The sequence below is a fragment of the Arachis duranensis genome, chromosome 1 (genome assembly GCF_000817695.3).
Source record: "Arachis duranensis cultivar V14167 chromosome 1, aradu.V14167.gnm2.J7QH, whole genome shotgun sequence".
In the NCBI taxonomy this organism is placed as follows: domain Eukaryota; kingdom Viridiplantae; phylum Streptophyta; class Magnoliopsida; order Fabales; family Fabaceae; genus Arachis; species Arachis duranensis.
Window position 1 is genome coordinate 12369094 of NC_029772.3, and position 24241 is coordinate 12393334.

The 24241-nt window shown below is 33.6% G+C and overlaps 4 protein-coding genes across 6 annotated transcripts; all 4 read left to right on the forward strand.

Moving 5' to 3' along the window:
* Positions 1-127: 127 nt before the first annotated feature.
* LOC107475288 (mechanosensitive ion channel protein 10) lies at positions 128-6038 on the forward strand. Its single transcript, XM_016094919.3, has 5 exons — positions 128-1540; positions 4448-4571; positions 4680-4973; positions 5052-5254; positions 5331-6038. The coding sequence occupies exons 1-5, from the start codon at positions 297-299 to the stop codon at positions 5614-5616; spliced, it is 2151 nt and encodes a 716-aa protein (XP_015950405.1). The 5' UTR covers positions 128-296; the 3' UTR covers positions 5617-6038.
* A 1559-nt stretch (positions 6039-7597) lies between these two features.
* Positions 7598-9989, forward strand: LOC107475273 (cadmium-induced protein AS8). Of its 3 annotated transcripts, none has more exons than XM_016094904.3 (4): positions 7598-7840; positions 8089-8335; positions 8524-8784; positions 9328-9989. In XM_016094904.3, exons 1-4 carry the CDS (start codon positions 7805-7807, stop codon positions 9336-9338), a joined length of 555 nt encoding a protein of 184 aa, XP_015950390.1. In that variant the 5' UTR covers positions 7598-7804; the 3' UTR covers positions 9339-9989. The 3 variants fall into 3 exon arrangements, with proteins under 3 accessions (XP_015950390.1, XP_015950396.1, XP_020992130.1); XM_016094910.3 differs by having other exon boundaries at positions 7598-7767; XM_021136471.2 differs by having other exon boundaries at positions 7822-7960.
* Positions 9990-10585: 596 nt separating this feature from the next.
* LOC127745670 (MOB kinase activator-like 1B) lies at positions 10586-13576 on the forward strand. Its single transcript, XM_052258836.1, has 7 exons — positions 10586-10756; positions 11245-11293; positions 11452-11560; positions 11692-11785; positions 12499-12632; positions 12732-12895; positions 13168-13576. The coding sequence occupies exons 1-7, from the start codon at positions 10734-10736 to the stop codon at positions 13240-13242; spliced, it is 648 nt and encodes a 215-aa protein (XP_052114796.1). The 5' UTR covers positions 10586-10733; the 3' UTR covers positions 13243-13576.
* Positions 13577-14350: 774 nt separating this feature from the next.
* Positions 14351-15563, forward strand: LOC127745668 (isoflavone reductase homolog). Its single transcript, XM_052258835.1, has 2 exons — positions 14351-14755; positions 14836-15563. Exons 1-2 carry the CDS (start codon positions 14426-14428, stop codon positions 15442-15444), a joined length of 939 nt encoding a protein of 312 aa, XP_052114795.1. The 5' UTR covers positions 14351-14425; the 3' UTR covers positions 15445-15563.
* The last annotated feature ends 8678 nt before the right edge of the window (positions 15564-24241 follow it).

The following is a 24241-nucleotide window of genomic DNA, read 5'->3' on the forward strand; positions in this document are numbered from 1 at the left end:
CTTTATCATATCATGCCAATGCGCGCACTAAGGTATAATGGCACTTTCTGAGAGGCCCAACTCATGCAAACACAAGTCAACTTGCAAACCGTTTCTGCTGATCATGTTGCTCACATGCTTAATTTATCTGTGACAACATTAGTGTCCAAACAATTTTGCTAAACTGAAAGGTCCATATTTGAAATTGTGTTTCTATAAATAGACGTCCGTTTGGGTAACTAGTGTATTCATAGTTTCATACCACTTGTACGCAGCTACTCCTATTTGTTTCTTCTATCTCCCTTACCTCAACACACATGGATGAGAAAGCTAAGTCCTCAGATCATGTTGCTGTCATCATTGACCAGCACACTAACCATCCGAAACCCCCTTCCTCCTCCTCCGTGGACAACAAGCCCCCCAAACAACACCCCTTGAGGGTCAAAACCCTTAACCGTCTCAGCTTCTCGAAGCCCAAATCCAGAATCCTCGAGTACAATAACTACTATCCCCACCACCATCTCGGCAGAAAGCTATCAAGCATTTCCCAGGAGAACAACAACGACAATAATAATGAGGACGTGGACGAAGACGAAGAGGAAGAGGAGGAGTGGTGGGACGAAGAAGAAGAGATCGAGGAGGAGGGTGAGGGAGAGAGGAATAAGTTGCAGGAGAGGAGGAGGAGGAAGAAGGTGAGGTGGAGGGTAGTGGTGGAGTGGGTGGTGTTCCTGAGCATAGCAACATGCTTGGTTTGTTCGCTGGTAATAACGCGGATAAAGAAGATGCACATGGTGGGTTTGGAGATATGGAAGTGGTGCTTGATGGTGATGGTGACATTCAGCGGGAGGTTGGTGTCGGGGTGGGTGGTGGGGGTGACGGTGTTCGTGATAGAGAGGAACTTCATGCTGAGAGAGAAGGTGCTGTACTTCATATACGGGCTGAGGAAGAGCATAAGGAACTGCCTGTGGCTAGGGCTGGTGCTTCTTTCATACTGGAGCGTGGTGTTCGACGACGTGCAGAAGAAGAACCACAAGTTCCTGAACAAGGTGTTTCAGGCACTGGTCGCAGTGCTGGTTGGGGCCATCATATGGCTCGTCAAGATTGTTCTCGTGAAGATGCTGGCATCCTCTTTTCACGTGGCCACCTACTTCGACAGGATGAAGGAGAGCGTCTTCCATCACTACATCCTCGACACTCTCTCAGGTCCACCCATGGAGGACGCGGAGGAGATACTGCAGCAGCACCGCCAGCTCACGGGGGGCGGCTCAAAGTCGATGCCTGCCAGGAGTAGGTTGAATAAGCTAAAGGAGAAGCAGCAGCAGGAGAGGTTTGGGGGGTCCAGGAGGATTGACATGGAGAAGCTGAGGGAGCTGAGCATGGAGAGCACTGCCTCCGCCTGGAGCGTCAAGAGGCTCGTCAACTATGTTCGCTCCTCCGGCCTCTCCACCATCTCCAGGACCGTGGATGATTTCGCCACCGCCGAGTCTGAGATCAACAGTGAATGGGAAGCTAGAAACTGCGCTCAGCGGATTTTCAACAACGTCGCCAAACCTGCTGCCAAGTAATAAGCTCATGCCATTTCTTCTTTGTTGCTTCTTCCATCTCAACCTCCCCAAACAACTAATTCATCACTAACCTCGTCAATCTACGTATGTTAAACCTATTACATGCTAAAAGGTACGTAACACAAGATAACTATACAGCTCAATCCTCTATCTTTATAAAGTAGAAATTCAAGTGCTCCCGTTAGATGATTTGACTGATTTAATTAAATTTTCATCTAACAATTCTGAGATATCAACTTTACGTAGAGTTTTCACCTTTTTATAAACGGCAATCCTACGCAAAAAGATAAATTTATTTTAACGATAATAAATAAAATAATTTTAAACTATTTAAATCATTTTTTATTATTTATCAAATATTATCGTTTTACAAATTTATTCAAAGATAATAATTAAAAATATTACATAATTTAATATATTTAATTAATCTATTTAATATAATATATTAGCATTTTAATTATTTTGATTTTTTGTCGTCTCTTTATACACATACATTTTCATATATAAATAATCTTCCTTCGACCACATTAGTAGTACAGTTCAAATAAATGATGATCTCATAAATGCTTTTCCTTCCCATGCAGCATAATATGCTTCTTCAGTTCATAGTAAGTTGACAATTAATTTGTGAAGATTACATACATTCAGTACTCTCAAACTACTACTACTTTGATATTGATTATTAATTTGTCAATGGAATTATCGTGCAACTTAGCCTACTACTCTTGGGAGAACTAAATATTTGATAGTATATATTAATAATAATTTTGGTCTTTCATGATTACTTCTTTATTTATATATAATGTTAGACTAATAAATATTTATGCTTATTTATTTATTTTTCATATTATTATTATTATTATTATTATTATTATTATTATTATTATTATTATTATTATTATTATTCATTTGCCTTGAGAAAATGCTAGGCATTTAGGGTTTTGCCTTGGTCAACATTACCCCTCATTTTATTTTATCTAAAAAGTGGTCGTCTTTTAACATTTTTCAAAAGTTTTATTTTTAGGCTATCAAATTATTTAAATAAATAAAAAATGCTATGTGATCATAAAAAATTAGTTACTATTTATATATGTATTTGTTAACTCATCTTTTATACATATTTATATTTTATATTTTATATCGATGATTAATTTGATAGTTAATTTTTTTGTGTGCATATAATATGATTGTAGATAAATATTAAAAAGACAAAAGTTAATTGAACACTTAAAATAATTCAAATGTAAAGTATTATATAAGAGTATATATTAAATTAAGAAGCTACGACAAAATTCTATAATAATGATAAAATAAGTGTTGATCCAACAATATATTGATGTAGTTATTCAAAATAAATATTTCTTCTCATATAACATTAAAATTACTTGAAAAATATACTCTTATATAGAAGGTTAAAGTCATTTCTTCTTAACATGTCAATAAGAAATGATATATTAATCAACAAATAGTACAAGTATATATAAAGTAAAGATTCATTCATATGAATATGAATATAAATAAACAGTAGTATATAAAAAAGAAAAATATTACGTGTGCAGAGTTTATTGTTTTTGACTAACTGATTTTGTTAGAGAATCAATTAGGAGTATAGTCAATTAGAGCTAATTAGTTTTAAATTAAAAAGTTTGTTATAAAAAAGAAAAAACAACGTCACTACTCCTAATTTTTTGAATTTTAAAATTAAAAATACAAAGAATTAATTTGAGTTGACTGACGATGTAGTTGGTTTTTTAGATTTTTTTTGACTAACGGTTAATCGTTAATATTTAAAAATATAAACTAAAAAATATGTTATTAGATTATTAGATTAAAAAAATTAGATTAATAGTTAAAAGTGTGGACCAAAAATAATAAAATGTACTTTTCCTTAAACTTTTCTCATAAAAAAATATTTAGTTATTCCTATTTATTTTAATCGGCCAATTAAGTGGAAAATGATATTTATACACTTAAAAGGGTACTTTTCAATTAGACACCACTTTTACATCAAAGTAATTGTAGATTTTACTTAATTTTTACTTGTCTATATACATTTATAATCTTAAAATCTAAAAAGTACGTAAAATTTAAGTATGGTAGATAAATATGATGGGGGAAGAGAGCTGAAGCTTGGGGAAAACGTGGTGAAATTCAGTAGGTGGTGTGTGATTTGAGGACAAGACTAAAAGTGTAGGGTGGAACTAGTTGTGCTAGCCAGACTGTGATGAGGCTCCCCTCACATCACATGTGAGAAAAGGGTGAATTGCTCTTGCTATTGCCTCTTTATTGGAGCACAATCATAGAGAACCAACCTTCTTGGTGGCTTCAAAGTTTAATTTACTGGTTATTCCTGTGGTCCTTACTTTTTATTTTGTCTTATAATCCCCTGAAATCTTATTAACCCCGGAAATTGACAGCATAGGCATAGTGCTTTGTCACCTTCATTCCCTACTCTGATCTAATCCACAATTTTGCACTAACATAGGAAGAGTGTGGTATTGTGATTTGTAGTCATTATTAATATTTTTAATACTGTGAAATTTTATCTAATAGTGCAGAATTATTCACTTTTTTTTCCTAATTAAGTACCGTTAAATTTTAATAAAAGTGTTGGCCTCTAAACTTTTTTTCTAAAGTTATCTTATATAGTGTGTATATATATAAAAGCCCACTATGAATATATGAATATGATCCATGTCAACGGACCTAAATCCACATGGTTCCAGACAGCATCAACCCTTGACTTCTTCCAATCTTTTTTCTTTTCAATCCTTAGTGCGCTGAACCACTTTAATTTGCATATGATCCATCACTAGTCCTAGTTCGCTCCAAATGACATGACAAGATATCCTAATATCATCATGTTGACTTTTGTGCCTAATTCAACAAATAATTTATTGAAGGTACATTGAAGAGGAGGATTTGATGAGATTTCTGAAGAGGGTTGAGATACATACTATATTCCCTCTCTTCGAAGGTGCCCTTGAAACAGGGAAGATCAGCAGATCATCATTTAGAAATTGGGTGGTAAGAATTACAAGTGTGTTGTTTTTAATTATCATAAATTAAATAATAAATTAAGTTGATAATGAAGAATAGTACGCATGTATATAATTAATTAATAATGTTATTCAGATTCGAGCATACTACGAACGAAAGGCACTAGCACAATCACTGAATGATACAAAAACAGCAGTGCAGCAGCTTCACAAACTAGCAAGCGCGATAGTGAGTGTGATAATAATCATTGTGATCCTTCTGGTGATGGGAGTGGCTACGCTCAAGATCATATTCTTCTGCATGACGCAAATCGTGTTGATTGGGGTTGCCTTCCAAGGTACCTGCAAGACCGTCTTGGAGGCCATCATCTTCGTCTTTGTCATGCATCCTTTCGACATTGGAGACCGCTGCGTCATTGACGGTGTTCATGTATATCTCGTAATCATCGTCATTTCATTATTATTCTTCTACTATATATATATACTTACTATATGTCTGTGCATGCAGATGATCGTGGAAGAGATGAATATCTTGTCAACAGTGTTTCTTAGATACGACAACGAGAAAATATACTACCCAAATGCAGTTCTGCTGAATAAGCCAATCAGCAATTTCTACAGGAGTCCAGAGATGTGGGACTCAATTGATTTCACCATTGATGCTTCTACTCCCATGGAGACTATCATTGCACTCAAGAAATCAATACAAATGTACGTATCTCAATGTTATTCCTTCTATCTTAATAATCACACTATTGTTGCTAATTATTAGTTTGTCGTGTTACAGTTACATTGAGAGCAAGCCAAAGTATTGGAATCCAAAGCACAGTGTGATAGCAAAAGAAATACAGAATGTGGACAAGCTGAAGTTGTGCTTGTGTGTGCAACACACAATCAATCATCAGAACTATGGCGAAAGGAGCATTAGGATCACTGAGCTCCTCCTGGAACTCAAAAAGATCTTTGAGATCCATGCTGTCAAGTACAATCTCCTCCCTCAGGAGATCCACATTACCCAGATGAACATGGAAAATAATAATATTAATAATGGCAGACTTGTCTTTCAATCATGATCTGATGAGATCGGACACACCATACCAACTTCCGTCTCTTTTCGTTTCATTAATATTTCTTGCAAATTATGTTCCTTTCAAACTCCATAAATCTTGTGTGCTTCACTTCATGTTATGGTATTAACTCATCATTAAAATGGTACTTTGTACATTGTTTATTATTATTAGTAGTTCAACAATTCAACTCGCTTATCTTATATATACTACTGTATTGTGCTCTCTTTCCATACTTTGATACATGTATGCTATTAGCGGGAGAAAAAAACTAGAATTAACACATGCAAGTACTACTTGTTAAGTGTATGGATGTAAGTACAAGTGATAAAGGTTAGTTAGGCCTAGTTAAGCATTGGTTAGCTCTCTAGTTAGTTTCTAATTCTGTTACTCTGTTAGAGATATTTTCCATCTATAGTTTAAGTCTGTTAGCTCCCAACTATATATAGTAGTGCTTGTGCTACTGCTCACTCACTTGTTTTCTCATTACTTCTCAATGCATATTCAATTTCTGTTTCAATACTCTTCGTTCTCTGTTTTCATCAGTATTGTTCATTACAAGATGGTATCAAGAGTCAGTCTTGGTGAATCTCTCTGAATTTTTTTCGATCCTCCTCTTTTCTTGTTCATTCTTTAAGCTTTTTCTTCTCTGCCACAATCATGGCATTCATCGTTGCTGGGTCTCAATCGACCAAGCCTGCTCTCGTCCGATTTCTGTGAAACTTGAAAATAATTATCAGAGATCAGGATAGGTTTTCACTCTACTATGATAAGAAAAATATGTCATTGAACCCCTTGAAGGATGGGGCATGATGATTGCCAACCATATGCCAACTTTAATGATGAGTTCAGCTAAGCTTAACTCTTCATATTCAAGACTTCGTGAGAATCCTAAATTGTACAAGTTCATTGTGGGTGCACTACAATACTTGACAACTACAAGATTTAATCTTTCTTATGTTGTGAATAGAGTTTAACAATTTATGCATAATCCAACTGAATTGCATTGGAAATCAGTAAAAAGGATACTCAGATTCTTCATATGTACAGTGAGTTAAGCGTTGATTTTTAACAAATGTATAGACTATTGAATTCTTGCAACTGCTGATGTAGATTGGACTAGAGAGATTGATGATCACAAGTAGGAGTTTAACAGAAGCTGAATACCGTGTTCTCTGCTCAGCACAAACAGAGATCATGTTCATCCAATAGCTACAAGAAGAGCTGAAGATATATTAACAAGTGCCACTAACTATCTATTATGACAACCAAAATGTTTGTCCTTTGCTGCAAATTTAGTTCTATATAGTAGATGTCATGTAAGCATTTGGAATTGAATTTGCATTTCTCAAGGGACTTAGTAACTCAGGAAAAGCTATTCATTGTGCATATCCCCTCACAAGATCAAATAGCAGATATAGTAATTAAGCTTTTTATCACAAAGTTTGTTTGACAAATTTAACATCAAACTTACAGTGTGCGATAACTCCCACTTAAATTTGAAAGGGAGGAGGACTGTTAAGGGCATAAACGTAATTACAAGTGATAAAGGTTAGTTAGACATAGTTAAGCATTTGTTAGCTTTCTAGTTAGTTTCTAATTCTGTTAGTCTGTTAAAGCATATATTACTTTACATACTTTTAATATATAATATATTTTTTATACACGTAATATGATTAATTTAATATCTAACCAAAAAAAATATTTTTATTTATTTCGTCATGGTAATAATCTAACAAAATAAATAATTTAAAAATTTTTAATATATTTAATACGAAGAAAAAGTATTTTCTTTCCTTTTTTGGTATAAAGTATTTCCTTTTTTGGGGGAAGGGAGCAGTGGGAGGGGGTGGTGGGCAGTGGGCTTATATGAAGTTATAAACGGGCCGAACCCAAATCCCCAGTGCATTTGTCTTTACTTTTCTACTGAAACGTGCATAAGTTTTAGTTTTTACGGTTATTATAAATAAAGAGCAAAATCCAAAAACATAGCCATTTAATTTTAGGCAGAACCCGAAGCTAGTAAACTACTCTGCTGTGATGTATGCTGTAAGGCTATAGGAAGAAGTGAAGAACCCAATGCCCCAAATAAGCGACGAATAAAGTATAAACCACTGCGCCTGTAACGCTTTCCTTCCTTCAAACTTCAATTTCTTGGTAATGGCTACTACCTCTTCCTTCCTTCCTTCAGTTGATGCTATGGCTACCTAAGACACTTTGGAAATATAAGGTTTTGGTTATATTGCTACTCTCTAATATGTCTCCTCATAATTACTGCCAATCATTCCCCATTTCCCGAGTTATTCAGTTATGTCGTTATGCTGTTTGATCAATGACCCAAGTGGCTTTTGTAAGGATCCATTCCTTAATTGCAAATTACAATATTTGTAACATCTGTATTCATAGACTCTTATTTATTTTTCCAATTCCAACTTATGGTCTAGGCTTAGTAATTTCTTACGTTTTCTCTATTCTCAGCTCCAAATGATTATCAAAGGATTGTTTAGAAGATATAAGAGATGGAACCCTGTTCATCCAACTTATGGTGCCTTTTGGGGAATGGGAGTGGGTGTTGGTTGTGGAGTCGGATGGGGTCCGGGGTTCGGCCCTGAAGTGATAGGCTATGTTGGATCTGGTTGTGGCATTGGATTCAATGTGGGCTTCACTCTCGCTGGCTTTGGTATTGGCCTTCCTGCAAACTTTATCTTTGAAGCTCCTTATAATGGTAAAACCTCTGTCAATATGTCCAACCATTGCTTTTTTTTCTCAAATTGCAACTTCATGCATGAGTTGTCTAAAGAGTTATAATTTTTGCTGTATGCACTTCTGTATCATCATTTTCTCAATTAGTTGATGCAAATAATTGTAGTCTTAGACTCATGTACATAAAATTTGAACTTCTTTTTAATGCAGTTATCATGGCAACAAGAAATTCAGCGTTAGAGGTAGCACGATCTAAGGGTTTTAATGCACCATGCAATGGCTGGACTATAAACTTATCTTGTGTCTTTGACCTCCAAAGGGAAGCTAGTGACAAATTACGTCACTTTAGGGAAAGGCGTTTATCAGTCAAGGGATTTGATTTCTTGAGCATGAAAAATGACTTATCATTGCTTGCTACATCTGCCTGTAACAGTATGCGCACATTCCATGACCAGCTTTCTTCTCGTAGGGGTATCACTTTGCCTCTAGTTAATTAGTTCATTTCTTGTCTTGATTGTTCATTTGTTTGTCCTCCTTTTGGAACTTTGGTCGTATGCATTGATGTTACCTGTTAGTTATGCCTTATCTTTCTTTCATTGCTCATTTTTCTTACTTCATTTTTCATGGACTTATAAATCTCTCCACTTCCTGGATGCTAGCTGGAGTGACTTTGAATTGCAATTTCAGATTTTATACATCAGAATTTATGATTTCACACTTTGTCTTATGTAGAAGATTCTGTTGGAATTTTGCTGCAATATTGTAATATAGGCATATCATAGATTCCTGTTGACATAGTATAAATTGGAGAATTTGTCATATGATGTGGTCTGAACTCTTCAACTCTTCAAGTGTCTGGTTTGAAGGGAAGCTGTATATTTTTGTGGATTTAACAAGAAGCGTCTGACATATGATCCTTTCATCTCTTTACCCCTGAACCTTAATTGTGTAATTTCAGTAGTTGCTGTTTGCTAAAGAGACTTAACTTGAACCAATTGCGTATGTTATTTGCAGGCAAAGATTGATTGGTTCGAGTTCCACAACTCTCAGCATGGTGGTTACAACTTTGATGGATCATTTCTATTTTTTGTTTTTAACTTAATAGCAGGAAAACCAAATGTCTTATTTTGAGGTATATTATTGTTATGTTTACTGTCTTGTTTGACAAACTCAAGTTGTATATTTAATATTGTTGTCAAATATATTTTTTAGAGAAAAGGACAAATCGATCCTTGATTTTTTGGTTCGCGGATATTTAAGTCCTTGAGGATTTAAAAATACATTTAAGTCCCTGACTTCTTCAAAATCTGGACATATCGATTCCTGAATCTAATTTGTTCAATTTTAAAAAACTCTCTCACGTGTGCATCCGTATCAACCAGGTCAGTATAACGGAAGTCATGTTTGATTTTCCGTTGAGTTTGACAGACCCAAATGAACATGAGCGATCAATATGTCAGGTTTTGAAAAGGTCATGGACTTAAATGCATTTTCAAATTTTCGAAGACTTAAATGTATGCGGATCAAAAAGTCAATGACTTATCTATCCTTTTCTCTATTTCTTATAGAAAGCTATGATCCTAAATTTTCAACCAACATACCGAGAAGGGTAAAGGGACTAGCATTCGTTTCCAACTTTCCATCAAGACTAAATGATATAAGGTTAAATTTATCAAGTCGGATGTCGACCCAGTATATACTTACTATGCCTTGACTAAGAAGTAAACAGTGGGGTTCCCCGTTCCCCCACCCCAAAATATGATTCAAACTTGGACAAATTGAAGAATAAACAAGAATGTTATGCATTAACCAAATGGATTCTATATTTGCCTAGGCATAGGTGGGTGTGGTAGATTAGCCTCTCTGGAACTTACTTTCAAGACAACTGAAGGAGATGGCCTCATTCCCACTCTCGTCTAAGGGGAATCAGTTAGGATTTAGCAGTATGCTGCATTTGATATCCCAAGTCCACATTAGAAATTATTATTTAAAGGATATTTCATATTTGACAATTAGTAGGATGAGGAGAGGTGAAACTTTTTTATATGGATAAAAAGAAATTAAATTATCTTTTGATTTATTTATTTCTGTAAAAAAAAACTGAATTTCCATTTTAAAGATTTTTTTGTGTAAATACTAAATACGTGTGTCCGTATATGAGATTGATATATGTATAAAGAAATGAAGTCTGAATGAAAGAAAATTAATATTTTATGTTCCATAATAGTTAATATTTTATGTTCCATAATCAAGTTTTGTTTGTAGTGATTAAAATGCTCATAATATAGCGATTATGTTGTGAATGGTTTTTATTGGGAGGCGAGGATTCCAAAAGCAACATCAGGCGAACGCAATCGGTCAAAGGAAGAGCAAACAACATCTCTCGGAGCCTGAGCCTGAGCCTGAGCCTGAGCCCAGCCATGAGCCTCTTTGGTCTCGGCAGGTGAGTCATGCCTCTTCCCACTACTTCCGATTCATATTTCTCACCTTTCCTTCCTCCGTTCCCCCTTCTCATCTTTTCAAATCTATGGATTATTATTCATCTATGATCTGATCTGTTCTAGTTATCATCTCCTTTTCAAACTTTTATCATTGATCTTCTCTCTGTCTCTCGGATCCTCTTGTCTTCCATTCTCTCTCTCTCTCTCTGTCTCTCTCTCTCTCTCTCTCTCATCTGACAACCCAATTTCGCAACGCAATCCAATTCAACCTGCAATTTCTATTCTTCCTCTTTAAATGTTACTGCTTTCTAAGGATTTCTTTGTCGTTTTCGGATTAAGCTGGAATTGTTAAGTTGTAAGTTGTAAGCATGAATAGTTAGTTAGTTAGTTATAACTTACAGATGCCAATCAATATTTCTATTAATTCAATCTAGGTTTATTCTCCTCGATGTTTTACTCATATATTATTCGATCTGACAAATTGCAACAGAAACCAGAGAACATTCCGCCCCAAGAAAAGTGCACCTTCTGGGAGTAAGGTTGGTTCCTTATGTTGAAGCAGTAATATCTCATCTTTTTCTTTAAAACTGTTTCGGAACTGGATGATGCTGACTCTTATCAAAATTGAAATGCATATTTCTTAGGTCGTTAGGACACAATTTATGAATTATGATTCTTCTCTTTCTTTGTATCACAGGGAGCACAACTTAGACAGCACATTGATGCTACACTAGGTAGTGGAAATCTGAGGGAAGCAGTAAAGCTACCACCTGGGGAGGATTTAAATGAGTGGCTTGCTGTTAACAGTAACTATCGTTCTCTCTCTGTTGCACTGTTCGGCGCAGTATATTTATTTTGCAGTTTCCTATTGCCTATCATTGGTTCCTTGTTTTCCTGATTTACCTCACATACTATTCTGAAATACGTCACATTGCAGCTGTTGATTTCTTCAACCAGGTCAATCTTCTTTATGGCACCCTCACAGAGTTTTGCACACCTGAGAATTGTCGAACAATGTCTGCTGGTCCCAAGTATGTTATAGCTAACTGACTCCTCATTCAACTAACATGGTTGTGTAAAATGCAAAATTAAGTTTAGAATATTGGATTTGTTATGAGCTTAGATCACGTCTTAAAATTGAGAATATGAGTATCACTTTCTTACCACTATTGAGGTTTCCATTCCTTGCTGTATGCTTCTAATCCTAATAATTAAGTTTCTGGGTGTAAAATCAGCCAATAGTAATTTTTTTTTCCTATATTTCTCATACCTTTTCATTATGTATTGTTATTCTTATTCATGCCAACTGCGGTTTAAGAATCTACCCAATATTTAATAAATTGAAATCAACATGACTAGTTAATTAAACATAGACATGATTTTAGGAACTGAGCTGGAGATATATGATCCTATATCCCTGTGCTCCTCATTGCAGCTGAACAGGCTAATTAGGCACGTTTTGTCTTCCATTGCTCAAGATTTTAGTGCTCATCGGCTTTTTTTCCCTACTTTAGAGCAATATAATTTTTCAATATATTCTGTCATGGAGAGGAGTTTACCATCTGTGAATTTTGGGCTTAGATTTGATCTTTATTGGGTTATATCAATTTTTTGCATTTACAAGTACTTTTCGTATAATTAATCAGCATCATTCCATTAATGCTAATGGAAATTCTTGCAACTTGTATTCATTCTGTAATCATATGTTTAGTTCTCATGTTGCGCTGTTACATGAAAACTCCAGGTATGAGTATAGATGGGCAGATGGTGTACAAATCAAGAAACCTATTGAAGTTTCTGCTCCAAAATATGTAGAATATCTAATGGACTGGATTGAAGGACAGCTTGATGACGAGTCCATATTCCCCCAGAAGCTTGGTAAATATTTATTTTCTTTCCAACAGATTCTTAGGTTCTCATAATCAATATTTATTTATTTTCATTTCATGTGTTGTAATAACCCATGGATTCATGTAGGTGCACCATTTCCTCCCAACTTCAAGGATGTTGTGAAGACAATATTCAAGCGACTGTTCCGAGTATATGCTCACATATACCATTCTCACTTTCAGAAAATTGTGAGCCTCAAGGAAGAGGCCCACCTAAACACTTGCTTCAAGCATTTTATACTGTTTACCTGTGTAAGTCTCTTATATGTTGAAATATTTCTTTGGCTGGCTTTTCGTTTGATCACAGGTGTGAACTGCCGGAGCATTTTATTTATTTATTTATTTTTTATTTTTTACTGTGGTAGCCATCTTGATAGTATTAATAGAGTTAATCAGCAAATTGATATGATAATATTATTAATGTTCATCAGCTAGTTGTTATTGGTTTATCGTCATCTGGTTTAGAAACTGTTTCTAATTGTTAACATCACAAGGTTATTAAGGGTATTTTTTTTCCTTGGCAGGAATTTGGTTTGATTGACAAGAAGGAGCTGGCTCCCCTTCAAGAGCTCATAGAATCCATTGTCGTACCATACTAGATATGTGAAGAGGGTTGAACCGCATCTTGATAAATCATTACTGAGAAACATAACTAAATGATTACTTGTATTTGTGTTAGATATGTTCTAGCAGAGATACAGCAGGTCTAGTTTATCCTTCACTGCCACAAAACATGACATAGGCAATGGATTATGCATACTACTGATTGTATGTTTCTTACTGAAATATTGTTAGTACTTTGATCTTGCAAGGCTTGTTGCCGGAATAAATCTCATTGCTAACATAGCAATACGTAATGTGTATGAATTTATGGATTTGAACAATAAGAAATCACAATAATAACTAGAACAATGCTGTAATTTCTCTGATTTATTTATTGGTGTAATTTTCTGTTTTGTTTTTGCCCTCTGAAATCTGAATTGTTTTAGGAATGTGTAAAATATTACAATTACAATATAGGAACTACAAGAATTTTGAGGGAGCTAGAAGAGTGTCTTCAGATGAGGGGAAGATTACTCACATTATATGTAATATGGGTATGTGTTGCAAATTACCTGTGACAAATTTCTAGTTTTCACTTTTCAATTAATCTTAATGTAGTCTAAAATTGGTTGATGAAGGAAAGAATAAAGTATGCTAAGGAACTGCCTTTTACTATCTATGATTGACGGAACTCCTTACAATTATACAACAATTGTATGGAAGAGAAGAGAATAATTTGCCTGCTCATTTTACATTTGATTTTGAGAGTGGATTTGTTTTTACTTAGATATATATCCTACAAGAAACTAGCTAGCGTGTCGGCTGTGGAGAAAGCAAAAATGGAAGAAAATTAAAAATTCATGGTTGATTATGTAGACTGTCACTTTCAGTTTCACTTTCACCCTGAAATTGAGTTCCATCTGTTAGCATGATCATTCTTCCCATATCATTAAGCAAGGTTTAATCAAGATATACCAATAGTTGAAAAGAGACTACTTTAAAACAAAAGGGTAAATAACTCTTTGAAAAATATGTGGCGTGACATGACGAGAAAAAACAATATAATATAATGTACATACAAGTTAGACTAGTAATAGTAAAGGTTGCTGTTTGACTACTTGAGCAACTTAGTGCCAGTTCGTGAGCCAGAATCCAAGGCCGGCTGCTGGCTCTTGTTCTTAATTATCTATAAAAGCATTAATTCAGCAGGGAGTGATGCTTGTATTGTGATAGTAAAAAATGGGGAAGAGCAAGGTGCTAGTGGTAGGGGGAACAGGGTACATTGGGAGGAGAATAGTGAGGGCAAGCCTGGCAGAGGGGCACGAGACGTATGTGCTTCAGAGGGCGGAGTTGGCGCTGCAGATAGAGAAGCTGCAGATGCTGCTATCCTTCAAGAGGCAGGGGGCCCACCTCATAGAGGCATCCTTCTCCGACCACCAGAGCCTTGTGGATGCTGTCAAGAAGGTGGATGTTGTCATCAGTGCCATCTCTGGTGTCCATATCAGGAGCCATAGCATTGGCTTGCAGCTCAACCTCATTAACGCCATCAAGGAAGCCGGCAACGTCAAGGTTTCATTCATTCATTCAATTCATTTTAGTTTCTAATTTCATCATCAATCAATTAACAGTCTAGTCTTGTCTGTCTGTAGCGCTTCTTGCCGTCGGAGTTTGGACTGGACCCAGCGAGGATGGGGGACGCGTTAGAGCCAGGAAGGGTGACATTTGAGGACAAGATGGCTGTGAGGAAGGCGATAGAGGAAGCAAACATCCCTTTCACGTACATCTCCGCCAACCTATTTGCGGGCTACTTTGCGGGCAGCCTGTCTCAGATGGGATCTTTTGTGCCTCCCAGGGAAAAGGTCCACCTCTTCGGAGATGGCACACTCAAGGCCGTTTTCGTCGATGAAGACGACGTCGCCACCTACACTATAAAGACCATCGATGACCCCCGCACCCTCAACAAGACTCTCTACCTGAGGCCTCCCGACAACATTCTCTCGCAGGCAGACCTCATTGCAATCTGGGAGTCTCTCATCGGAAAGCAGCTCCACAAGACCTACATATCTCCCGAGGGCTTCCTCGCAACACTCAAGGGCTTGGACTATAAGCTTCAGGTTGGGATTGGCCACTTCTATCACATCTTCTACGAGGGATGTTTAACCAATTTTGAAATCGGACCCCATGGAGAAGAAGCTTCCATGCTTTACCCAGAGGTCAACTACACACGCATGGATCACTACCTCAGGATATATGTTTAATTTTCTTCATCCTTCCTTACAATTAAATAAACTTAAGCGCGCAGCAACTCTTCATTCTCCGATCCTGTAACCAAATTTACAATTTCAGTAGGAAAAATAAATTACTAATCCCCGTCTCATGATTCATGAGTACCACTATAATATATGCAGGGTAAAGTATTAAATTGGCGAGGGTAATTCTATTTTGGTTCTTAAAGTTTAAAGTGTTCTATTTGAATCTAAAAATATTTTATTTAGCATCAATTTAGTCCTACAGTGAGGTCAAAATTAAATAATTAACGAAATGTTCTACATAATAACAGTATAAGAACAAAATCGAAAATCTGGAAATAAGTACAAGCTCTAGAGGCACAAAATCAATAGTTGATACATCAATACATTTATTTATTATTTTTCTTATAATATAAATAAAATATTTTCTATAGAACTAAAGAGAATAATAAATAAATTTATTGATGTATCAACAGTTAATTTTGTGCCTCTAGAGCTTGTACTTGTTCTCCAAATTATTGATTTTATTCTTGTATTGTTATGTAGGACATTACGTTAATTATTTAAGTTTGACTTTATCGTGGGACTAAATTGATTTTAAATAAAACTTTTTTGAATTCAAATAGGACACCTTAAACATTAAGGACTAAAACAGAATTACGCCCAAATATAAAGGACCAATTTAATACTTTACCCTATATTCAATCACACGCACTAAATAAATATAGGAAAAATATAGGTGAACACTAATGTTAGTAAATAATGTAAATAATGGGATTAAAAAGGTAAATTAATCCTAAATGTAATTAATAGTTTGATTAATTAAATTCTAATAATAATCATTTTTAAATTAATAAAAATCAAGATTTTTACATTGGTGAATTAAAATTCTGCAACTATCCTCTCATCTTGTCTTCTTCTCACTTGACCTTTTTTTTCTTCTGCACTCTCAACCCAACTCCAACCTTCCGTCTGACACCACCGCCATCACCACCGGCGGCCACCGTCGCCTACCCCCTCTCTTTTCCCTCTCTTCTCTTTTTCTTCCCTCTTTTTATCCATTTCTCCTCAATTTTCTGTGCGCTACTCCTGGTCTCTGTGCAAAGCCTAACCCCAGCGAAAAATCGCAGTATAACCCAGCAGCGGGTGAGCTCTGTATCGCTGTAACACTGCCTCTGCTACCCCTCTCTTTCTATTCTTCTTCTTTCACCAACGCAGGTTCCATGCTTCCTCCTGCCAGTGTTTTTTTTATTTATTTTAACTAATTTTTAATTCTGTTTTTAGTGTTTAGATTAGGTTTAGATTAATGGATTGATACTTTTTGGATTCTAAAATATTTGATGGTTGATTTTTCTGAATTGATTGCTACTTAAATTGAGTTTAAAATCACTGTTTACATATTGTGCACACCATATACTCGATGAAATGCCTAAGTGAAACTTTTTGTTTAGTTCTTATGTTTGGCCAGCATTTATCTTAAATTTTGTTAACTTTAAGTATTATAATTCAGAATTGTGTAATGTTATGCTATTTTTAATGATGTTTGGATTGAGTTTTGACATAACACTTGATTATTAGTTTTGTTTAAACACCAAATTGGTTTAAAATTTTAAATTCGGTCATTTGATTAGTGTAATTTAAGAAGTACATATCATGTTTAGTTAAGTGAATTGAATGAAACTACCTATTCATGTATGTTTTAAACATTCCACATGGTTTCCATGCATGCACAAACAAATTTGGTCACAACTCATTTCACAGATGAAAATATATGCTCTAAGTGGAGATGCTGTTCATTTTGGATGCTCACTAAATGTGTTTTTTGTTTTTGTATTTTTTTTATTTTTTCACACTATATAATATTGCTAGAAAAAATATGTACAGTTGTGCATAACATACAATATAGTACTCAAAGGTCCCAAAATTTTAATTAGTAAGTCTACAATACATACAACACAGATTACTACTATAAACAAAATAAATTTAATTAATAAACAAAGAAGAAGGAGAAGAAATAAGAGAGGATTGGCAAGAAAGGAATTAAAGAAATGAAAATAGAGAATGGGAGTGTATCATTCACATCCAAGAAAAAATTATGAGTTTTTTGACTTTTCAAAGCATAGAAATGGACTTGGTTTTAGGTTGTGTAGGTGCGATTCAGTTGTGACAGATCCATGCATGCTCTATATCCTAACTAATTAGGTGGGATTTTTTATGAGTACACTTTTCATTGTTATTATTTCTTGTAAGTTATGTATAGTAATAAATTTTTAATGATATTTTTGAAAAAAATATTAATAAAATTTTTTTAGTTGAAACTTGTTTAATAGTACGGTATCTAATTAGTTTATGTATGTTTGATTGTAAGTCATAGAATGTACGAACATTACTGGAAGTGATGACACGGATCTTGTTGATGAGGTTTGGTCTTTAGTATATTGCTGTTTTTCCGTGAACCGCATATTTGAATCGACCATAAATTCTCATATTCATCGAATGATGTCTGTTTTGAACTGATTCGCAGTTATCGGATCATAGTTGCCTTGCCGAAGAGGAAATACCAAGAGTTGGGATGCGGTTTGAACATTTGAAGCTGGCTTAGGATTTTTATGCAACATATGCAAAGAAAGTAGGTTTCGATTCAATAGCGTAGCGGATGGTTATTTCTATTAGTATATTTCTATTGGTACCCAGATGGTTATTTTGTAATAGCCTTGGTGTGGTGTGTATAATTAGTTACAATGATAGCGGATGTTTATTTTTATTGTTACCCAGATGGTTATTTTGAATAGTTTGGGTGTAGTGTGTGTGATTCGTTAAAAGTATTATAAACTGGATGTTCGATTTAATAGGAAAGCGAATGGTTATTTCTTTTGTTACCCGGATGGTTATTTCGAATAATCTGGGTGTAGTGTGTGATCTGTTGCAAGTATTTTAATATGGATGTTTGATTCAATAGGATAGCGGATGGTTATTTTTACTGGTACCTAAATAGTTATTCGTAATAGTTTTGGTGTAGAGTATGTGGTCAGTTACAAGTAATAAAAGGCTGGATGTTCGATTCTATAGACTAACAGATGGTTATCTCTATTATAACCTAAATGGTTATTTAGAAGAGTCTTGGTGTAGGGTGTAAATAGTAACAAATAATAGAGGCTGGATGTTCGATTCCATATGATAGCAGATGGTTATTTTTATTGGTATCCAAATGGTTATTCTTAACTAATAACTTTTAAGCTTCGCTAATATCTTGAAACAGAATCAAAGTAGTTCGAGAACTAAAAATGTTATTCACCATGGAAAATTATCCTTTCTGTTGTAACAAAATTCCACCATGAAAACACGTAAATAATGTGAAAAAGGTATTTGTGGTCTTAAGACTAAGGTCCAATTGGGTTAACAACTTAAATAAGCTCTTTTGGAAAAAGAACTTAAAGTAGAAAGACTTTTATTAATAGCAACTTATAAATAAGTTATTTTGTGTTGATTTTTAGTTATAAAAGTACTTATTTTAAAGTTTTAGTATTTAGATAAATAACTGAAAAAATACGATTTTTTTTACACAAGAGAATGGATATTAAAATTCTAATTCACAAGAATCTTGATGGCAATACAAAAAAAATTATTGTATAGTTAGTATTTGTTATTTTATTGTGCATGATATGGTAGGTGAAAATAAAAAATGAATATGAAATGTGTGTCAATATATATTTTGTTGCTGTTTTTTAGTTTTTTTTATTGTGACTTTTCATAAGTTAAAAGTAAAAAAAAAAGTAGCTTCTACTACTTCCCAAACAGGCTCTAGGTACATCTATTGCTTTCTCTGATTCCGATTCTTCCTCGCAGGTTCATCAATAGTCCGCTTGCATTATTTAGAAAATTTCACACGCATAAAAAATATTATTTCTATATAACTATGTATTATTCTTAAAATTTTAATACGAGTCTTTACAACATCCATGATCGAAAATAATAAAGTCATAAATATATAGACATCAAACATTATGTAACTATAGTATTTACAACCAATTTAACTCATATCTAGTTAAGCCACCACTAAAAGCCATCTCTTTTTTGCATCCATCGTTTCTTGCAAAATTGAATATCTGTAATTCATAGAAATTAAAAGTCAATCACATGAACCAGAAATAGATAAAGAAAAAAATTCTAAAATATCAAGCCCAAACTCCATCAAATTTCATATAGTTCGCTTTAATCCAAGCATCCATGAACCATGTGATATTACAATCTTTACTGTAATTTCAAAAAAATATGAAAATCAACAGCAGAACACCCACAGTCGTGCGCTATATGAGTACATAGACATATAACAAAAAATCAAGTAAAACAAGGTCCTTGGAAGCATAGTAGTCAAAATTGAACTTCTGATTACGAAAGTCACCATAACAAGTCATAATATAATCAACTTGATAGGCTCCAAAGATTAGTAACAATAGAAATTACTTTCTAAATACTGTAGATCATGTCACAACGCTCAACTTTAAACATTCATCTAGTATAATTTTACCGCTGCAAGTATTAAAAAAATCAAACGGATCAATTAACTTGCAAATTCAAGGCAACGCACTATTTATTTTGATCTGGTGTGTCAAAAGGACTATTCATACTGACTTACTCATTGTTTTTAAAGTTTAAAGCTGTTTTATTTAGAATGTTCCCAAATATTAATTGCGATAGTAGTCAAATATGCTAATCAACATGTAAATAGAGTCTTTATACGGTCAAACTCAATCTCAAAACTATTTTCATTTAGATCCTATCCAATCAAATGCATCAAATGCAAGTAGACATATGAGAAAAAATTGAAATACACTTTCATCTGAGACTAGAAAAATGTAAATTGATTCTAAATTATACTTACAATTTTTTCTTTAAATAAACAAACAGGATACCAATTTAAATCTATCTCTTCAAAATCAAATATGCATAATCAGAGAATTGAACAATTATTCAAATGTGACACCCTTTTAGGTTAGGTATTGGAAGGGAAAAAAAGTTAACATCCTCAACCAAATTTCAAACAATTGTGCAACAAATTCAACCATCCATTCATATATAGAAATGACCATCCGACTTAGAGTGATTAAACAACTCACAAAGCAACAAATTTTAAGCACGTGCTTCACACCAATTGCTGACTTACTAATACCCGGAGACAAAACAAACCCAAATACAGTAAACCATTAAAAAATAAGACGCGAAAAATTGGATTCTCAACACCACGTACGGGTCATTATTCTTTTCAGTTTCCTTATGTTAACAAACACTTGAAGAAGTCAAACAGGCCCAGCAATTCCCACAAGCAACAAAATCCTTCTATGCAATCATAACAAAAAAATTACTATGAACATCTAAACCTTGAAAAAACGGCTATCGGGGGATTGACCTTCAATAGGGGCAAGCAAACACACACCATGGTTGCTCTGGTTTTATCCGAGGAAGACTCCAAGTGGCACGGACATGCAGGGACTTCAACCTCGGGAGATGGCCGTTAAAAGACAACGCGGGTGGCGGCTGGGCGACTTCCACGCGACGACAACAGGAGGGTTCGCCTGCTGCTGCTCGTCTTCACAATGGAGGCGCGCCGGGGATGGTCGGTTCGGCGAGGGACAGGATGGATGACGGGATGCAGCAGAAGAGAAGCGCCGGATGTGGGAAGGTCCTCTTTTGTCAATGCTGTTTCAATTGGGGGTAGGAAAAGGCTACTACTTCCTAAATGCCGTTTGAATAGTAGGGAAGGGAAAAAGTTTTTATTCCTAGGTCAAAAAAGGGGAAGTGGGTGGGATGATTATGATGTTAGTAATTAAAATGATTAAAATTAGGATTTTGGGGAAGTGGTGTATACGGGTATATTGTGTTAGTAATCTAATTGGGCTAATTTTTAGGGCCTGTTGTTCATATTGTTCAATAAAGTCATTGTCTATCTAGCATTTTTCATAAATATATAAGAGATTTAGATATTTTTGTGTCATTTATAAAAAGTTGATATATCTTTTAAATTTGAAATATATTTAAATGTATTTTTGTCTTTCTATATTTATTTAAAGGTCGCGAATTTGAGTTTCTCTATTTTTAGTAAAAAAAATTATTGGCCAATTAATAATTTTTTAAGATGTCGAGGTTCGAATTTCTCTATTTTCGGTAAAAAAAAATCAAAATTTTAAATTTATAAATTTTTAAAATTTTGTGTCATTCATTAAAATTTTGTGTTATTTATAACTAAATAATATATTTTTATTATTGTTAAAATAATTGTATGACATTGAAAATAATAATGAAATAAAAGGAAAAATAAAAAAAACGAAAAAAAAGATTAATCAAATAAAAAAATAAGGAGGAAAAAAGAAAAAGAAATAATGTTAATGATAATGAAAAAAAGATGCTCCCATAAAGATGCAAATAACGTTTTTTTTTAAAGATATTTTTTAATAATTAAAATGTAATATATATAATTACTTAAATTGTGTTATTTTTGTCAAAATTAAGTCAGATAAATTAATTTGACCGAAAAATAGTGAATCAAATTTTGAATCGGTCTAAATTAATATTATTTTTTATTAAAAATGAATACAATACCTCTTATTATAAAAAATGACTAAAATATTTTTATTATAGTTTTATAATAGAAAAATTGTAGTAATTTTTTATGAAAAATATTAATTTTTATCAGTTTAAAATTTAATTTATTAATTTTTTTGTTAAACTGATTTGTTCGATCTAATTTTAATAAAAATAATATAATTTAATTAATTATATGTATTAAATTTTAATTTTAAAAAAATATCTTTAAAAAAATATTTTTGACATTTTTATCTAAATGACTCCTAAAAAAATATGTATCCAAATTTAATTTGATTAAATTAATTGTCTAATATTTATACTTTAAAAAATATTTTAACATTCCGCTCATGTAGATGGGATACATTGTTGCGTCCTTATTGCAAGATTTTTTTTCCATGAATCTTTATACTAAATTTCATATTAAGTTATTAACTTACTTTTATCTTTTTTATTATGTGAAGATTTGGGTACTGTTTTTTTTAGTCACAATATTTTTTTTACGACTCGTGTTTTACTAGCTAATTTTATGAATATTAATTATATTAAAATTTATGATAAATATTTTAATTTATCTTCTACTGTTTTTAAATTGAAAAAGTCTTCTTTTAGTATAATCAAAGAGAAAGTTCGAAAAAAAATCTAAAGATAGAAGCACAATCTTCTATCATTAGGTGGTAGATAGGTATTGCTTAAAATAGTGAAAGAAGCTATTTTTATTTATACATTATCTTACTTCAAGTTGCCTGATATTTTAATTTCGAAAATTTACTCTCTACTTTCTTAGTTCTAGTGGAAAAAAAAAATTCTAAAAGACGGATGGCTTGAATTAGTTGGGACAATATGACCCGCCCACAAAGAGAAGGAGGCCTTGGATTTAAAGATCTCAAAATTCAAAATATAGCGCTTTTAGGTAAATAATTTTGGTGGCCTGTAACACAACCTACTTCTTTATTATCTAAAATCTTAAGAGGTAAATAATTTGGTGATGGTAATGCTATACTGCAGAAATTGGAATCTTACCTTCTTGAAGATAAAGGAGCATACTAGAAGGCTGAAAGATTGTCGAAAAATGTCTTAACTAGACTGTGGGTACTGGAGAGAATATTCGAACCTTTGAGAATCCTTGGCTGCCTCTTTCGTATCCTTTAATGATTTCTAACATGCCAAACAAACATGATATTTATGAGTTAGTTCTAAGAGTTAAAAACTTAATTACTGAAAACAGAAATTGGAATTAGAATCTCATTTAATAATTATTTTTCTAAGACGTTGCAGACAGAATTTTATCAGTCAAAATTTAGCAAAATAGAGACAAATTACAATGGAATTTGAACAAATCCAAGCAATATAATACAGTTTTAGGTTCTAAAATTGGCTATTTATTTCACCATCCGTCTCTAAAACTTTACCCTAATTATATGCAGCAGAAAAGGCCATAGATTGATCTATGGAAGTTGAACTTACCTCACAAAATTAAGCTATTTATCTGAAAAGCTCTCCATGGTTGGCTTCCGATGCTTTCTCAGATTCACCGCCACATCCCATTTATATCGCCAATATGCCCCTGCTATCATAAAGCAACAGAAACAATCACTCGTTGTTTGATCGATTACTCTAGAATTAAAAAAGTATGGTCTCAGAGTTATCTTCGTAATGTCAGAGCCCTAACGATTTTTGAACATAGTGGGCTGCATCAACAGAGATGCTTAACCCGTTGAAAAATTCTGACCGTAATTCTCAATTGTTAGCCATCATTTGCTGGAACTGCTGGAAAGCTCGCAACCATTTAATTTTTAAAGGTTCTACTTCAATAATGTCGTCTACCATTCTAGTAAACTCTGTTTAATTGTTCCGTGAAATCCAAAGAACTCACAGTTTAAATCGTCATCTCCATGAAACAAACTCTTAGTTTTATTCAATTTGACTTATTATTCTTTCTTTTCTAAGATTTTTCTTTATTTTTCGATCATGCACCGTTGGATGAATATCTTCAGTGTATTGTTTTGAGAAATTTCTATCTTTTATTATACTGTCTTGCTTTTGGACATTTTTATATTTCATTTTTCAATAATTAATGAAATATAATTTACTATTTTAAAAAAAATTTAAATACAAAAAACTTTACTTAAAATTGAAAACTATTAAATAATTTGACTGGAGTTGCACCTTTTTATAATTAGCAATTGTAGTACACAAGTAAATAATTTATTAAAAGATGGCATTT

Coding starts and splice junctions, on each gene's coding strand:
- LOC107475288 (XM_016094919.3), top strand. CDS start 297: ATGGATGAGAAAGCTAAGTCCTCAGATCATGTTGCTGTCATCATTGAC. Junction 4,974..5,051: donor GCGTCATTGACGGTGTTCAT/GTATATCTCGTA, acceptor CTGTGCATGCAG/ATGATCGTGGAAGAGATGAA. Junction 5,255..5,330: donor CTCAAGAAATCAATACAAAT/GTACGTATCTCA, acceptor GTCGTGTTACAG/TTACATTGAGAGCAAGCCAA.
- LOC107475273 (XM_016094904.3), top strand. CDS start 7,805: ATGCTATGGCTACCTAAGACACTTTGGAAATATAAG. Junction 7,841..8,088: donor AGACACTTTGGAAATATAAG/GTTTTGGTTATA, acceptor CTCTATTCTCAG/CTCCAAATGATTATCAAAGG. Junction 8,336..8,523: donor CTTTGAAGCTCCTTATAATG/GTAAAACCTCTG, acceptor TTTTTAATGCAG/TTATCATGGCAACAAGAAAT.
- LOC127745670 (XM_052258836.1), top strand. CDS start 10,734: ATGAGCCTCTTTGGTCTCGGCAG. Junction 12,633..12,731: donor CATATTCCCCCAGAAGCTTG/GTAAATATTTAT, acceptor GGATTCATGTAG/GTGCACCATTTCCTCCCAAC. Junction 12,896..13,167: donor ATTTTATACTGTTTACCTGT/GTAAGTCTCTTA, acceptor TTTCCTTGGCAG/GAATTTGGTTTGATTGACAA.
- LOC127745668 (XM_052258835.1), top strand. CDS start 14,426: ATGGGGAAGAGCAAGGTGCTAGTGGTAGGGGGAACAGGGTACATTGGG. Junction 14,756..14,835: donor AGGAAGCCGGCAACGTCAAG/GTTTCATTCATT, acceptor GTCTGTCTGTAG/CGCTTCTTGCCGTCGGAGTT.